Here is a 17,765-nt window from a genome sequence, read left to right as displayed (position 1 = left end):
AGAGCAGCAACAACACTAGTATATCGTCGTTGTCGGGTGGAAATCTCGTATCTCCAAATTTGTACGTTCTTTCGCAAATCATACAAGGCCATCGCACAAAAGTAGTGAAAACAGCAGATCTACAAGCACACAATGCCTCGCGGTGTGAGGCGTTGTGTGCTTGTAGATCGGCTGTTTTAACTAGTTTAAATAATTTTTAAAATGATAAATGCAAAATCAATGGTTTTGGACACACAAGATTTTCACCCGACAACGACGATATCTGAACTGTCGCAGTCGCTGGAGTAGCGGGAATGTGCAATGTTGTGGCCCTCAGCTTGGTACCCTAGACATAATTCAGCCCTTGGGGAAAACTAATTGGGGAACCCTGCTATAGTACTTGTCCGACTTTATTCCATCCATCTTTATATTCTCCACAACACTTATGTTGACAAATGGTTTATTCCCCGGTTCAGTAGGTCAGCACAGGTGCAATGTATTATTGTTAATTAGCAGCAGCGGTCAATTTTTTTTCAAGTGTGGCAGACAGTTGTTTACACCGGCGCCTAACTCTGTCTCCACTAGGGGGAGCACAAATCCAGGATTTTTTTTTTTTTTTTTTTTTTTTGGCGCCGCAAAGCGGCGCCGCGAAAAATCGGATATTTGCGGTTATAAAGTCGTCTAAAATGGGTCTAAAATGGGTCTAAATGGGTCTAAAATTAGTCTAAAATGAGTCGAGCACTGCTCGGACACGCACCGCGGTCCGCGGGGCACCCAACAAGCCAACACACAACACAACACAACAAAACCACACTGACCACAAGTCCACAACCATGACCAAAGATCTGCAACCAGCAGCTACCAATATTTACAAGCAAGCAAGCATCTCATCACACACACACACACACACACACACACAGGAGGAGAGGAGAGGCTGGCTAACTCCAGTGAACAGTTAAATAAAGCCATGTCTTACCTTGAGAAAATGACAAGAAAATATCCAATTTTATATTGAGGTGCCCAGAAGAAAGTTCCTTGGAGGCACACAACACAACGTGCCATCCACATGTCCTTTTAGTTAACCCCAGGTAGCATATTCCACTGTGAAACAACTGTTTCATTCTGTTATTTAGATAAAGCCATGCCATGTTGTTTGTTGTTGTGCAGCGCTCTGTCAGCCGAGGTTCAGACAGTCACTGTGATTGGTTGAGAAACCAGTTGTTACCTTTTCCACTGTTTGTAGCAATAACTTGGCTCGTGTCATGTGGTAACTTATTCAAATAGTCCATACTACTTCTGTGTAGATAACGATGATTTATTACTTCCAGGGCCAGGCAGGAACATACAGCATAAACGTCACGTTTTCACTATTAATCCACTTGTATTAACTTAACTTCTCACTAATATATTCTCCCCAACATTCACTTCCGCGCTGGTCCCAAAACACAGCGTCAACGTCATCCCGTACTGCTCCTAAGCCCGCCCCCTTAAAGGCACAGGCTTGGCATATAACACAGTAGACCTATACCTCCCGCCCCCCATTCGCTGTGATTGGTTTAGAAGCCATCTTAGCCATGCTATGGGTGCTTCAAAGGGTCAAACAAGGCGAATTTCTGACGTTCTTCTTCTTAATCACATTTTGTGATTATATGATCGTAAATAAATAAAAGGAGAGAGGGGGAGCCGGGCTCCCCCTACTGGCAAATAGGGGGAGCCTTTGCTCCCCTTGGCTCTATTGAATAGGCGCCAGTGGTTGTTTACTTGTAAGTCTTGTACCTGTGGTCAAATAATACTATCTACTACTTACCAGTTGCTAAGGTATGGCAACATGACTGACAACAGCAGGGCAGGAATTTCATGGAGGCCATGGCCACCGTTGCCCCTCAGTTTGGCCTTGTGCCAATGGCATGACTTGAGGCCACAGTGGCCTTAATGCCCAAGCTGACTGTACCACTTTCTCCTCTGTCTCTTTCTGGTCAATATAGACAGTAGACACCGCTGTCTCTTTCTTGTCATGTAGACACCTGTGTTTTTTTTGTTGAGATTCTGAAATCTTAACTCCCCATCTTTAAACCAATCCAGTGACTTTGATTGGTGCAGGGCTGAGCATGGATCAGATTGTAAATACCATAATCTATTTCACTGCAGATTAGGTCATCATCCTTAACCCTTAAATTAAACAAATTCTTTCAATGGACTAAAATCTTGTTTTATTTGATGGCCTTCCTGCCCTGGCATTTGGCCTTTGTGACTTCAAAAAGATGGACAACACCAAAGGCCAAGACAAGTGGCCTTGCCCCTAAAATGACGAAATTCCAGACCTGGACACCAGTCATCTTGCCATAACATAGGTTCTTCTGAACTGACGCCACTGGACATACAAGGTTTCCAACTGACAGCGACGATATGACACACTTGTCGTCGTGTACATTCCAACATAGGCAGACATAAAGTAAACATGTTGCCTCAGATTGCTAGAAATGTCAGAACATGAAGGCCTTCCCACTATCATCCGCTAACATCGGGAGATAGAGGTTGTCAGGGAAATGGACTGAACGGCACGATCACTAGGGTGATGGAATGATAGAGTGCTTCTCAACTTTATCTGCAGAAGAGCTGTAAATGAACGGTTAGCACAAACCAGGACTTAAAAGTCCTTTAAATCTACACATAAAGCGCTGACATTTGAAATGTCAAGTCACCGGAAGTCCATTAGCATTGGGGGGGTAGCCTGACACTCAGCTTGAATTGACATTTCGTTTCACTCTATCATTCAGTCTGAAAGTGCTTCCTACTACAGCAGTTTCTGGGATGGGCGTTGCCAAAGAGTAAGTCTTCTGCGATTGGTTCACCGCCTGACCAATCACAACAGTAGCAAAGCAGATGACGTAGTTATTGGTGTTATGTGGCAGTGACTAGCCTGTTGCTTGCTACTTGCTAACCAAAGAAACAGGCAGAATAGGAGCGCTACAAACTAGTAATCAAACACAGTTAAACATGTCTGCTACTGATGTTTCATAGCGAGATCGATGCGATCGCATGTTACCACGGCGGGTGACGTGATGTTTATGTTTGGGAATGTGCAGTACGGTCCGCCGGAGGCGCTGGGTTACTTGGAATCGCAAATGAGTTCTGGGAGAACCCCACCCATGCTGCTCACAACCCCCAACGTCATCGAGTTGAAGCGACGCTGATTCGCTGTACGGATTTTCAACCGTGGAAAACCACTTCAATGAGAGCGTCACCAGACCCCTGAATCGGCGAAACATATTTTTAAAGAGGCTAGCGATTCAGGGTCTGGAACCAGGCTACAACAACTACTACTACTGCTACAAACTAGTAAGACGCCTCAGGGCGACAAGCAGGGCGAGGTCAGTGATGTATATCGGACCAGTTACAGTATATGGAGACACCTGGTACCCATATATGGAGATCCATGTACTGTATATGGAGATGTGCTGTGAGAGGCTGAGAGCCCAAACATGCTTACTCAGTTATTCGTTATTGCGAAAGTCCTATGACGTCTATGACATCTGACATCATCATACATACAATCCCTTTTATGCCCATACATGGAGATCCCTGTCTGTCTGTAGAACCAGCCACACAGATATGGGCTGTCTTGGCCATCTGTCTTGGCCATGTATGGATTCTGTTAAGCCGGCCATACATTACACGATAATCGGGCCCGACTGAATCGGGTAGAATTAAACACTACATGATAATTTTTTCAGATTATCTGACCAGATAATCTGAACGGGCTCACACTAGCCGTTTTGAACAGTCGGGCGCTCTGCACGCTACAGGATTCTATCCCGATTGAGTCGGGCTCGAACACAGCAATAATAAATAATATAATTGATACAAAATGCCACAGGGGCTGTTCTGAGCGCTGTGCTTTGCAACACGCACGCACACGCACACGCACACGCACATACAAACACATTATACGTTATCCACTCACTCAACACACAACACCGCCTCACGCAACGAAAAAAAAAAGCTTCAATATGGAAGTTGTGTCCTATTTTGATGATAATATTATGAGTTAACTTTGACACGTTTCATGTCCATCCAATTCTGACATCGCCTCTCTCTCCTGCGCTATAGTCAAGTGCTGCTCCTTCTCATGGTGCCTGATTTATGATTAGTCGTATGACGGTGTAGCGCACACAGAACATATAGATCTCCAAGACCAAACTGTCCCTCCGTGCCACGTTGTAGGCTTGTAGATCAGGGGAGAGCCCCCGTAGATCAAGATGGGCGTGTACTTCTTTGATGTGATGTGCTGGTCGCAGTCTGTGACTGACTAAAGAGTGCAGACAGTGGCTGGTAGCGTTATTTCCTCTGTTTTTTTGTTTTTTTTTTGGGATCGCGTTACCGTTGAGTTTTAATTTAAATCCCAATCATTCATGATACAACCTAATGTACGCCATGAAAAGTGTGTCTGTGTGTGTGTGTGTGTGTGTGTGTGTGTGTGTGTGTGTGTGTGTGTGTGTGTGTGCGTGTGCGTGTGATCGAGTGAGTGGAGAGAGAAAAAGAGAGAGATCTGTCACATACTATGCTCAGATTTGCGCAGCGGCTGTATTTTCCTCGGTCCCCTGCTGTTGTTCCAGTCTTCCAGACCAGTGTGATCCAGAAAAATATCAAAAAAAATTAAAAGAGTCGGGCTGGCCCCGATCGTCCTCCGAGCTACTCGGCTGGGCTCCGAGTGGATCTGTGAGACCTCACGCTATAGACGACATTCATGCCCGATAGTCGGGAGAGTAATTAAATGCCCCGATTTCGGTTAGTGTACTGCCGCCTTTAGTGTGGTATGTGGCTGATGTGGCCCCCATATATGGGCATTCCCATATGAAGTCCTGTTAGATATGGGCTTAATATTGATGACATCAGGGAACTCCATGGGCATAAAAGGGATTCTGTTAGTGTGGTTCCCCTGACATCACAGTGATGTCAGAGCAACAAACCCATAAGACCGTAAAGTGTACACGTCCAGACACGTCCAGACAGACAGACAGAGTCAGCATGTGCCGTTTCACATACTAAACTGCGACTGTGGCACCCCTAAGAGAGTGTGACCACATTTATATGTGCTCTAGTAATTATTTTAAATAATTTCGTTTGGGTACCGTTTACATTTTATTCAGCACGGAACCTTTGTTCTTGGCTCCGTTTCCCCGGCCCGGGGCTCCCATATAAGGAAGCACCCTTCCGCCCAAGCTCAGATGCATTCTGGAAACGAACACAGTCAAGTCCAGTGTTTTCATTGTGCCGTGTTTTCCTGTTTTATTCAGGTCAGTACAGTGGGCAATATCATGATCTACCTCATTAAAAAGGGCTTGATGTATAGTATATTTTCGCTGAATGCTATTTTGTAAATGGGTGTTTGGGGTGACGTTTTGTGATAAAGTAAAGTTTGGATGAAGAGAAACTGTCTAGGGGATCCGCCATTTTGGGTCTAACGTGCCGCCGGTTAGAACGGCCTGTTTACTGTCATGAGAGACGTCATTTTGGTGACAACGTGTCGCCGTTCAGAACGGGAGTATTCTGCAGAGTTACTGTAGTGAAATGCACTTTTGTATATATAGTTACAGTATATTATTTCGTCAGTGTTGTGGAACATAAACACCCCAAAACATACAATTCAGTGTCCTGTGAACAGCACAGTGGTCTAATGTCACGTTTGGTAAACAGTAGCTTAAAGGAACAGTTCACCTTGAAAATACACTTTTGTACAGTGTTTTAAGCCAGTAGCTTAAAGGAACAGTGCACCTTAAAACTTGAAAATACACTTTTATACAGTGTTTTAAGCCAGTAGCTTAAAGGAACAGTGCACCTTAAAACAATACACTTTTATACAGTGTTTCAAGCCAGTCACATGCTGCAGGGAAATATGTCTTACTGTTTAAAAAGGTTTAAAGGGTCAATTTAAGTGAATATGTGAAAAGGTGAATTAATGTGATTGTAATTGTGAGTACTATGAAACTGTGAATGAATATTGTACTTAATGTGAAAATGAAGCACTACTGAACCAAAGACTAAAGACAGAAATAATGAGTGAATTGTATGATGACAGGAGTATGATGTTTGATATTTTGGTGTTTAATAAAACCTACAGATTGATGAGAGATGCATTCTGGAAACGAACACAGTCAAGTCCAGTGTTTTCATTGTGCCGTGTTTTCCTGTTTTATTCAGGTTCAGCTTTGTTGATGTGGTACCCAGTAGCCCTGGGACCCGTTACACGACCAAACTATAAAGTGTGGTCCCCAAGCTTATCGAATGAAAACCTGAATATTCCATTTGACTGTTGAAATCAGACCTTACAGCTATTCCAAAGAGACTACAGACCTTCTTAAAAACATTTTCTATTTCTTTCTTCTTCTTTTTTTACCTCACCCTAGCACAGCATTTTTTTACATCTCCCAAAGTATGACATTTCAAGTGAAGCAAACACAGCAGTGCTTTGAAAAATGCAGTGACTCAATGCTACCACCATCTGGTCAATATGATTAATGGTATTGGTAACTGTTCAGAAGAACTTTGAAATCTATGTTTTATGTAAAAGTTATGATAAATACAATTCATACCCTTCAATTCCACATCTGTTAACACATCAGCTACTGTATAAGTATGATTCTGAACAAATCATAGCAAACTTCTGGTTAAAATAGAGAACGAATCTAAAAAGAAAATAAACATATAGTGTCAAATGCAGGATATGCAATGATACAAAGTAGGCTACTCCTAATGGGAGTGAAAGTGGATAAAATGGATGGAATACATGCCTCACTAATGGTTTGGTTTATATTCGTATGGTGACGTACAGCAGTGGTCCTCAACCTTTTCAGGCCGCGACCACCAAAATAATCATATTTTAACTGGGGACCCCCCCACCCTGATGAGCACTAATCTTGAGTTGAGGCATTACTTTTTGTATAACACAGTTCGAGGCATTGTGAGCATGTAGATCGGCTATTTTCACAATTTCTGCCTCTAATATTTGACAATTTGGTCGATGCTTAATTTGTCATTTTAGATGTATTAAAAAGTCTTTAAATTGTCACTTTAGAAATGTGCAAATGCCCTCTATGCATTTTACATGTATAAATTCAGCAGTGGTGTAAAGTAACTACAGTAAGCACATTTACTAAAGTACAATTTTGAGGTATTTGTACTTTACTTGAGTGTTTCCAATTAACAATGCTTTTACTTCTACTCCACTACATTTATTTGAACACTTTAGTTACTACAGTAGATACTTTGCAGATATAAATTATAATATTGTAAAACATACATTAATCCACTTTATCCACTATTTTATACCTTGGCTATTTGAAAATTGCCGATCTGCAAGCTCACAACGCGTCGCGTTGTGATGCGTTGTGAACTTGCAGATCTGCTATTTTCAATCATTTTTGTACTTTTACTTTAGGTACTTTAAGTACATTTTGATGCCAATACTTTCATACTTTTAATGAAGTACATTTTGAATTCCGGACTTTTACTTGCAACAGAGTATTTCTTTATTGCAGTATGGGGCTTTTAAGCCGTGACATCATTTTGTAGTCAGACCTCCAAGCAGATTTATTGTCAATATGTGTCCCTCGCTATTTCAACAGATCCGAGACAAAAATAACGACTAAAGTATAATTCTACCACTTTCCTTTCAACAACAAAGAGAAGAAAAATTAGTAAATAGTAAAAATAGTAAAAAGATTCACGGCGCTGGGGCCTTTTGGCCCCAAAAGTTCTCCTCTGCCTACAAAATGATGTCAGACTTAACAGCCCCATTGATGCTTTTACTTGAGTGAAACATGCGAGTACTTTTTCCACCACTGAAACTCAGGATTGTGTGCATTCCTACTCCTAGCAGCCACTTTAACCCCGGCATCTGGGCACGTCTTACAGTAATACATTTGGCAAAACTTAGCAAGCGTTTCGAAAAAAAAAATAATAATAAAAAAAAAAATAGCAGATCTACAAGCTCAAAATGCATTGCAACGTGACAAATTATAGACCCCTGCAGGGTAGGAGTGTCATGGAGGCTACGAAGGCCACGGCGTTAGTTTGGCCTCGTGCCCTTTAAAAAACGACACGCCCTGAAGACACAGCGGCCTCGATTCCCATCTGCGCTGCCCCGGTCTTTCTCCTCTGCTCTTTTCTGTCAAAATGGTTTGTAGACACGAAGTGTCTTCCATTGAGACTGTGAATTCTCTAAGACCTTTAAGAAAAAATGGGAGTACTTTTTCCAACACAGGGTTCAAGTGCTGGACACTGAGGAAACAGAAGCAGAGGAAGCCAACCTTGGTGGAGAGGCCGGCCGTTCCTGCTATTCCTGGACGTCCGTCCAGCCCTGGTGTTCCTGCCGCTCCAGAAGAGCCTTTAGCCCCGTCAGTCCCCGACCGTCCTGGGGTGCCCTGGGGTACACAACACACACCACAAAACAGGTCATTAGGCTCATTTACTTCATATCATATATCTTTCGTATGAAGGAATGCACTCCGGGGGCCACTGTGAAGCGATGGTAATTTATTTATTCATGCATGGGAGGCTGGATAACCCGCCAGTGGCCCGTCACGAGATGTTCGCCAGTTTGATGCCCATGTTGGTCATTCCTTGTTTGTGCCGAAAGTTGCTTATAAACAAAGTCTACAATAGGATTGTTATTATATTTAAATTGAGAAATGATTGCATACTCTAGATTCCATGCAATGCTAAATAATGGTATTGAGAACATGTGACTGAATACAACTTATAATAGAGGGTATGCGCGTGACATCATCATCATACCTGGAAGTTATGCAGGAACGCCTACTGATTGGCAAAAACTAATTTCTGGCCTTGACAGCCCATATATCCAAACAGAAAAGTCCTGTCTGATTGCATTAAACTACGTTAAAAGGACAATAAACTCACATTGCCACTGATTTTGCCACTCGATATGCCATTCACTTTATGCATGCGCATACCCTCTATACGTCTTTTATGAATTATAAAAGCCAGCTTTCCTGGCAAAACACCCGTTTGAATTAACCAGCAGACCACCACTCTCAATGTTGTAAGAATATCGCAAAGAAACAGGTTTCAACATGCAGTTTTGATTATGCACAGGATAGCTGCGGGCCGTGTGGTACAATTAGAAACATTACATTGTCAACATATGTTAGGTTTTCATTCAACTAGGATTATCCAGGCCTTGCAGGAAAGTACAACCCCCACCAGACTAACAAAAGACATGCCTCTGCTTATGATATGAAATGATATGATATGATATGATATGATATGATATGATATGATATGGTTGTTTTTACTGGAGCTGTCCCTACTTCTGAATTACATTTGTGCATTATCCTTTCGGGTAATGAAGACTGTCTTTAAAGGGATATTTCACTTGGTCAAAATGAAGTTAGAAGTTACAATGGATTTGTATAGGAAGTGGGGCGTGTCTGATAAAATGCTCAACAGTTCTACTTCCCAGACTTTTCTCTCTCCTGTCTCCCAAACTGTGGAACGAACTCCCCATTGCTGTCAGAACTGTAGACGCACTCCTGAGTTTCCACCCTCATCTGAAGACTCACCTCTTAAGACTCCATCTCACCCCCTAGCACTTCAATCTCCCTGTACCCCTTCCTGACACCTTCTGTCTCCATTGATGCTAACGACTGATCAAAATATGGCTACCAATGCAGACATACTGTATCTTGGTCATATATATATATATATATATATATATATATATATATATATATATATATATATATATATATAAATTCTTTTTTCTTTTTTGTATGGCTTCATTGCAATATCCTATTGTCATTTCAATAGTATATTGTTTAGCTTATCTTTGGATAGACTTTAGACTTCTGTCTGTTACAACTTTCAACACTTTCAATACTAACATTACATTGAGGAACAGAAGCATTATTAAATAAGTAACATTAAATGAATAAATAAGGCTTGGTTATTTCTGCACTGGTATGTGAAGTGGGAACAATACGTATACAAAGCTCAACTCAAGAATAGGATTCACGACTTTAGCTAAGGGTGACAGATTTTTCCCAGCTAGAAGCTTGCAATTTAAAATGGCAAATTAGTCATTTAGCAGACAACCCAGAGCGACTTAGTGCAATATCAGGGTGATATAGCATGATCACAAAATGACAGTGCTCATCATGTAAATAGAGTGCAAAGAAGTCAATTAAGCGCTGCAAAGTAATTAGCACACCCACTCAACATCAACCATAGCAAGTCTCAAAAACAACATATGCTATCTAAACATTCTTAACATCTGTGGACAGGCAGACAGTATTATGTCAAAATGAGTACAGAGATGTGTGACAAATTAAAGGAGCTGACTGAATAGCAGCTAGACCTAAACAACAATTAGTTTATTTACAGTACCCATGTTGTTCTTTGCCGTTATTATTATTGATTTAATGTTCCTGTATATCTCTGCCACCTCCCAAAGAAAAAAAGAAAAAAACAACAACGTGGCTCTAAGTTTAAACGCATTTGCACCCATGAAAATAACTTTCATGTGTCTTATTCTTTTAACAGATATGTACAAATAGCCTACGCAGCCATTATGCATTTCTGTCAATAAAATCAATCCATCCATCAATCAATCAATCAATCAATCAATCAATGGAAAAACCTGAATGAACTACAGTAGAAAGAGTGTGCTAAAGTGAAAACACATTACTGTCCACTGCCCCGCAAATTAGATCACAGCTCTCTGTTCAGCTACTCCGAGAGGTTCCAATCTTGTCCGGTTCTAAGGCACAAGACTGCTTTGATCCTGTGAAGTGGGGGGCGATGTGGACTCAGACAGAGTCCTCAGACAGACTCTGGACGTGTTGTATCAGTAATTGCATTGATAACAAAAAAGTCTGCCTTTGTCCTATAGCGCAGAAACCATGGAAACCATGAAACATGCTACCTTCAGAACACTCCTTATTGGGGCGCGGATGGCAGGAGCTTCAGACACAACGACAGCTCAACGGGCTAGTGGTTCAAAAGGACCAGTAGCTTAACGTCGTTTTTGGGTGGAAACCTCGTATCTCCAAAGTTTCAGATGTACGGTATACGTTCTTTCGCAAAGTAAAGCCCTGTTTCATCATACATGGCCGTCGCACAAAAGTAGTGAAAACAGCAGATCTACAAGCACACAACATCTCGCGGCGCGAGGCGTTGTGTGCTTGTAGATCGGCTGTTTTCACTAGTTTAAATCATTTTTGAAATGATAAATGCAAAATGAACGGTTTTGGACATACAAGGTTTCCACCTGACAACGACATTATGTTGGTTTGATCTATTGAGAGTGGTCAATTGTTGCATTCAATTAATCATAATTAATAGCAATTATACAATTTAATATTAAGATGAATCAAATACAGCCCATGTTTTTGGTTGTTGTTGTAAATAAATACTTTTATTACATCCAATTTATATATATGAACGTGATTGACTCATTGAGTGCCTATCCCGAACTAGTTCGGCTTTATTATCGCATCCCAGAGTGCCAATCCCGAACTAGTTCGGCTTTTTAATAAAAAAAAGAAAAAAAAGAAAAATTGAAAAAAAAGAAAAAAAAATCATTTTTTTTTTTTTTTTTTGTCCTCTGTTTACAGAGGACGATATTTGCCGATATTTGCTGATATTTACCATCCACTCCAATGCAATCCAGGATCTTTAGAGCTCATTTTCTCAGTTTTTTCTCCCATGCATGAGGTGTGCAAGGTTTAATCATGGCTAAAAGTTGACGAAAATCTAAATCTAAAATGCTTGGTAGCCAATAGCTAACTTCAAGCTAACTTCATCCTCTTCCTGTACATGCACAAAGGAAAGTGTTCTGGCAAGTCATGGCTCCAGGGCTTGGGCATGCATTACCAGCATATCTCTATTATTCTCTGGTTACTGGGCGCCCTCTAGTGGTGATAGGCTGGCATTAAATTAGTTAAAAATGTCAGTATTATATATTGTGCCAATGAAGACTGCTGTTAGATGTTTGATGAATAGGCTAGCTATATTGCCGTTCTCGAGATGATTAGAAATGGCTTCTAAAGTTGTAAAGGCATTTTATGATGAATAGGCTAGCTATATTGCCGTTCTCGAGATGATTAGAAATGGCTTCTAAAGTTGTAAAGGCATTTTATATGAATCAGTTAAAGGGCTTACTGATGGTATATTCTATCTCACAATAGTCTAATTATGACTGTTTGATGGACTGTTTTGCTTACCAGCAGTGGTTAGTACTGTAATAAATCATTAATTTGGTACTGCTTGTACTTACACATTCAGTCTATCCACTGAGTGTTTTCTCATGTACAGCAGCAGTGTTTCCCTTTTTACCTATTGTACTTCTTCCTCAGAAGCAGGACTTTTTCCTTTTCAGGATCAGTAAACTGTGATCGAACTTCTGGGCTGCTGAAGAAATCTGTGGTCGACTTCATGATCTTTTGAAGGAAGCAACGAACTATAGTAATTGAGCTAAAGTTAATCTAAATTCATTTAACCTGGCGTCACCTAGTTGCACCTCCTCAACCTGTCTTGACCTGTGTGAAACACAATAAGACAGCTTGCACGGACTTGACTTGGTGAAACCTGTCTTTTTCTTAAAAACCTGTTAATTGCTTTTGTGAAATGGGTCCCTAGCCTGCACGCTTGACCCCAATAACAACAACGAGGGAGTTTGTGGGTTCTTTTAACTTTTTCTCTGCCATTTTAAACATAGCCTGAACTCAGCATCTCCGGTTTCGACGGGGATAGCAGAAAATGAGTTAAACTAGGGGGAGTTCTCCTGGCACCCGAGTGATCACCTTTATCAGAACTATCCTGATGTGAGAGGTCTCTTCCAGGATTACAGAGGACCTATCCACAGGGCATGAGCATTATGCCATGGCCTTCACAGCCACCACCACCAGATCACAACCCATAGAGTTATAATAAGTAGTCACAAGACCATTGGATAGCTGCACCGATGTAACACATGTAACACTAACTACTTACTGTAAAACCAAATAAGGGCATACGTTTCCGGCTGACAATACAAATGCAGGGCCTTTAGCCAATGAGGGAGCAGCATTCTCGCTGTCACCACCAACAAGTGCGACCTGATATAAATGACCCTCACTCTAGATGTGAGGTCACCGAGAAAGTCACTATTCGACGTTGTTCACCGAAGTCGAATATTCGCTTATTGCGACCGTAGGGAGCTACTTACTGTAGAAACCTCCACCGGCTGTCCGTGGGTGAGTGAGTCAGTCCGTCAGTCCGTCCGTCCGTCACACTTTTGCCCTGCTCATATCTCCACAACCGTTGCCCCATCCATGCCAAATTTTGCACACACACTCCTTCACTGCCAAACTACAACCTCCAAGGACCCCCGGAGTCCCAGGGAACCCCAGGTCCCTGGGGGACCCCCAGATGTAAAAAATGACCAAATGTGCTCACACGTCACACGTCACACTTTTTCCCTGCTTATATCTCCGCACCCGTTGACCCGATCCATGCCAGATTTTACACACACACTCCTTGCCTGCCAAACTACAACCTCCAAGGACCCCCGGAGCCCCAGGGACCCCCAGGGGACCCCCAGATGTAAAAAATGACCAAATGTGCAAAAATTACCAAATGACCACCCCAACGGGGCTGCTCACGGGGAATTCCCGGGGACCACCGACTCCTGGTGCTCCAGAACGGATGCAAAAGTGGTGGCGCCCCCAGTGGAGGACCCCCTGCCACTGCAGTGCACATAAAATGCCGTAACTCGGGCTAGGAGTGTCCGGGAGAGCCGGGGCCGGTACCTATTCGTCCGCCAAGGCAACGCGGAGACCCCACCCCTCATTTCTCACATGGCCCTATTGTAGCGCCACCTTCAGGCCGATTTTTAAAACACATTTTTGGACACTGCTCCTACAGTTTTTGCCCTAAAATCACGAATATCGCTACACAGCATGTCTACACTCATGTCATCAACATGGATCAGGAAGATTTTGGAAAAACAAATTTTTGCCCTATTTGTGGAGATAAGCCACCTACGGTCGCTTATCTCCCGATTAGGGAGTCTTACTGGTTTACATTTTTTTATTGTTTTCTCTTTAAAACATATATAGTTTGCCCCTGGTGGATGAATTTGTTAATGCTCTATACCATAGGTTCTCAAAACTTTTTAGGCCGTGACTCCCAAAATAAACATATTTGAACTGGGGACCCCCACCCTGACAAGCACTCTTGAATTGTAGGTACAGTATTACATTTAATGTGACTCGGTTCCGCAGATAAATATTGTGAAAATAGCCGATCTACATGCTCACAACGCCTCGTGTTGCGAGGCGTTGTGAGCATGTAGATCGGCTATTTTCACTATGTTCGCCTCTTGCTTACTTAATATTTGACAGTTTGGCCAGTCCTGTCGAATATTCGACTATTCGAATACTTTGAGGTCGAATAATTTGAATACTAAAAATCACTATTCGTGAATGCCCTAGTGCAGTCTAGTTAGAATGGTATTCCCTCCAGTAGAGTTCCATAGATTGAGATACACAATCTATGCCAGCCGCTTTGTGGTTGCCCAACTAATAATCTATACATAGATTAGTGCATTACATTCACCCACTCACACACACATTTATACACTGATGGCGGTGGAAACCATGCAAGGCAGCAACCTGCACAACGGGAGCAGTTAGAGGTTCGGTCTTGCTCAAGGACACTTTGACACTAACTCTGCGGGATCAAACTGGCCATCCGGTCGCTCTACCGGCCACTCCACCCCTGAGCCACTGCTGCTGGTTTTGCTGTTGGTTTTCTGCATAGCTAGTATCTATCCAAATAACTGACCATCTCTCCCATCCCATATGACTTGAATGCAGGATAAGCAGGCATATGGATACAGTGTGTGTGTGTGTGTGTGTGTGTGTGTGTGTGTGTGTGTGTGTGTGTGTGCGTGTGCGTGCGTGCACACTTGTCACTCACTTACCGGTATTCCTGGGATTCCTGGCTCTCCCTTCCTCCCTGGAAGACCCCCTCCTGATACACCGGTGCCTGGGTCACCCTGGAACACACACACACACACACACACACACACACACACACACACACACACACACACACACACACACACACACACACACACACACACACACACACACACACACACACACACACACACACACACACATTTGAATAATTCATTTATTTGAGGCCACATCTAACTATTAATCGACCGAATGTCTGTCTGTCTGATGTCTGTCTAAAGGGGAGCACACACTGGACGCGGGCGGATGCGCAGCGTTGCGGTATCGACGCACGTGAAGTGCCGCGTGGTAACCCCAACTGGACGCGGCGCGCTGCCACACAGCACATCCATTTCCCCTGGTGGGGAGAACCATGGGAGAACATGTTCATCAGGGGTCTTCAAGAGGGGGTCCGGGACCCCTAGAGGGTCCTCAGAGTTACTACAGGGGGTCCTCCAAATATTTGTGTGATAGAAACCTTTTTTCTCCTTTTTTGCATTTACCACTTGAACCCTATAGCGTCCATATTCTGAGAACTTTAGCCAAAAATAGCCGATCTACAAGCTCACAACACCTCGCAGAAAGAGCTCTGGTGTAAAAGAAAAGAGCAGACTAAGTACAAAGTGAAAGGTCAAGTTTTTATTGACGGTTCAAGTGGTTAAATATCTGAAATTGACATGAATCCAAAATACACTGGTTGTGCAGTCAAACAATGAAACTATATGGAATCTGTGAACAGGTTGTGGGGGTCCCTGCTTCATCTCTCTCTCTCGACTAAGGGGTCCTTGGCCTGAAAACATTGAAGACCCCTGCCCTACACATCATTGCAAAAATCGATTATCCCGAATATGGACATATCGAGAGAGATGGCGTGGAAAAGAATGAGAGGGGAGGAAGGAATAACTGTAATAACTCGGCCAAAGCTGGGTACAGAAACTTGAACACGTCGCTTCGCGACACTTTGTAAGCAACCGCTGGCAAGCTGATTACACGGCACGTAGAGCAGCGTTCTCTCTCTCTTTGTATGTGTAACCAAAGACTTGTCTACTAAAGCAGGGGTTCCCAAACTTTTTTGTCTCAGGGCACCCCATAAATATTGTTTTAATCCGAGGCACCCATACATTATAATTTTCACGCCCAGCACCTTATATTTATAGCATATCGTCGTTGTCGGGTGGAAACCTTGTATGTCCAAAACCGTTAGTTTTGTATTCATCATCTATAAAATGTACTAAACGAGTGAAAACAGCAGATCTACAAGCACACAACGCCTCGCATCTGTAGATCGGCTGTTTTCACTAGTTTTGTGCGACAGTCTTGTATTATGAAGCAGGGCTTTGCTTTACCAAAAGACGTACACATTTGAAACTTGGAGATAGGAGGTTTCTGCCCGACAGTGACGATATTTTAGTGATTATGTTGCGAGGAAAACGTTGAGATAATAGCCATTTTGGTTAGAACTGACTAACTTGTACTTCAAGTTTAAAATGATACTAAATATATAATATTTTTCAAGTGTCCAAATAAATTCCAAATATTATCAAATTATCTCCCGGCACCCCTGGACTGCCGTCGCGGCACCCCAGGGTGCCCCGTCACCCACTTTGAAAACCCCTGTACTAAAGCATTCGACTCACCCTTTCTCCTTTTTCCCCGCTTGACCCCGCTGCTCCCGGCACCCCTGGTTCACCCTAGAACAATAGAAGGTGACACACAACACAAAACGCTCACCTGCATGAAATCACAGATGAAGGTGAACACCATTAACATAATATGTGACGGTGAGTGTTAATGTGCATAATATGCTGGAGATGACTCACAGGGTCTCCTCTGATGCCAGGTAGGCCCAGTGAACCCTGGAGGTGACAAATCATGTTAATGCTCACAAGACATGCATGAAATGAACATGAGTATGCTGTATTGAAGCAGTTGCCTACCTTTTCTGGACCAGGGCCCACTTAAAAATCTTGGAAGCTTTTGCGGACGACGCTTGAATTTTCAGAGCATGTTTAACGATCCATCAATCGATTGTGGTCCAGCTTAGTTCAACGGAACTAACGTAGTATACTTCGGTATACAGTATGTATTCTCCTTTTGCACAAAGTATTGCATTGCAAGATAGAGGGCGCCAGATCCCTTTTAATCACACCCTACCACTACTTCCTGTTCATCCACAGAGCATTGATTCTAGTTGTTTTCTCCATTAGATTAAAGTGCTTTCTTTTCACTTTTTTCAACAAAATACATTTGATTTGTCTGCCTCATCTTTTTACCATCCCAAGTAATAAAAGTTGAAAAAAGTGAAAAGAAATCTAATGGAGAAAACAACTAGAATCAATGCTCTGTGGATGAACAGCAGGTAGTGGTAGGGTGTGACTAAAAGGGATCTGGCACCCTCTATCTTGCAATGCACTACTAAAAGGAGAATTGGTGTCACAAAGAAAAACTACAAAATGTACGTTTTAAAGAAAAAACACCATGACAAAACATCTTTTATATTATCATTAAAATCTTCATTGTTTGGCCGATCAGTTGGGTGCCCACTTGCAATATCCACACGGCCCACCAGTGGGCCCCGGTCCACAGGTTAGGAACGGCTGCTCTATCAAATCCATGGCTCCCATACTCACAGGTACTCCTGCAGAGCCAGGGGATCCCGGTCTGCCCGGCAACCCAGGACTCCCATCGATACCGGGGAAACCCTAGACACACAACAGTCTGTGTTAGCCAACAGTGCAAGCTAATTACATCATGGCATAATGC

General features: G+C 42.6%; 1 protein-coding gene across 1 annotated transcript in view; it reads right to left on the bottom strand.

The window, feature by feature from the left end:
* Positions 1 to 17,765, bottom strand: part of col7a1 (collagen, type VII, alpha 1) — a gene marked incomplete at both ends in the record, with an annotated part of 225,733 nt that overhangs the window by 136,400 nt on the left and 71,568 nt on the right. The window contains 5 exons of the mRNA XM_080728016.1: positions 8,229 to 8,402; positions 14,966 to 15,040; positions 16,640 to 16,693; positions 16,823 to 16,858; positions 17,633 to 17,704. Of these exons, the coding sequence (XP_080584142.1) occupies positions 8,229 to 8,402; positions 14,966 to 15,040; positions 16,640 to 16,693; positions 16,823 to 16,858; positions 17,633 to 17,704 (411 nt within the window). The remainder of the gene's footprint in view (positions 1 to 8,228; positions 8,403 to 14,965; positions 15,041 to 16,639; positions 16,694 to 16,822; positions 16,859 to 17,632; positions 17,705 to 17,765) is intronic.

The sequence above is a fragment of the Nannobrachium achirus genome, assembly GCF_963921795.1.
Source record: "Nannobrachium achirus genome assembly, chromosome: 6".
Lineage (NCBI taxonomy): Eukaryota > Metazoa > Chordata > Actinopteri > Myctophiformes > Myctophidae > Nannobrachium > Nannobrachium achirus.
This window is presented reverse-complemented; position numbering and strand designations above follow the sequence as displayed.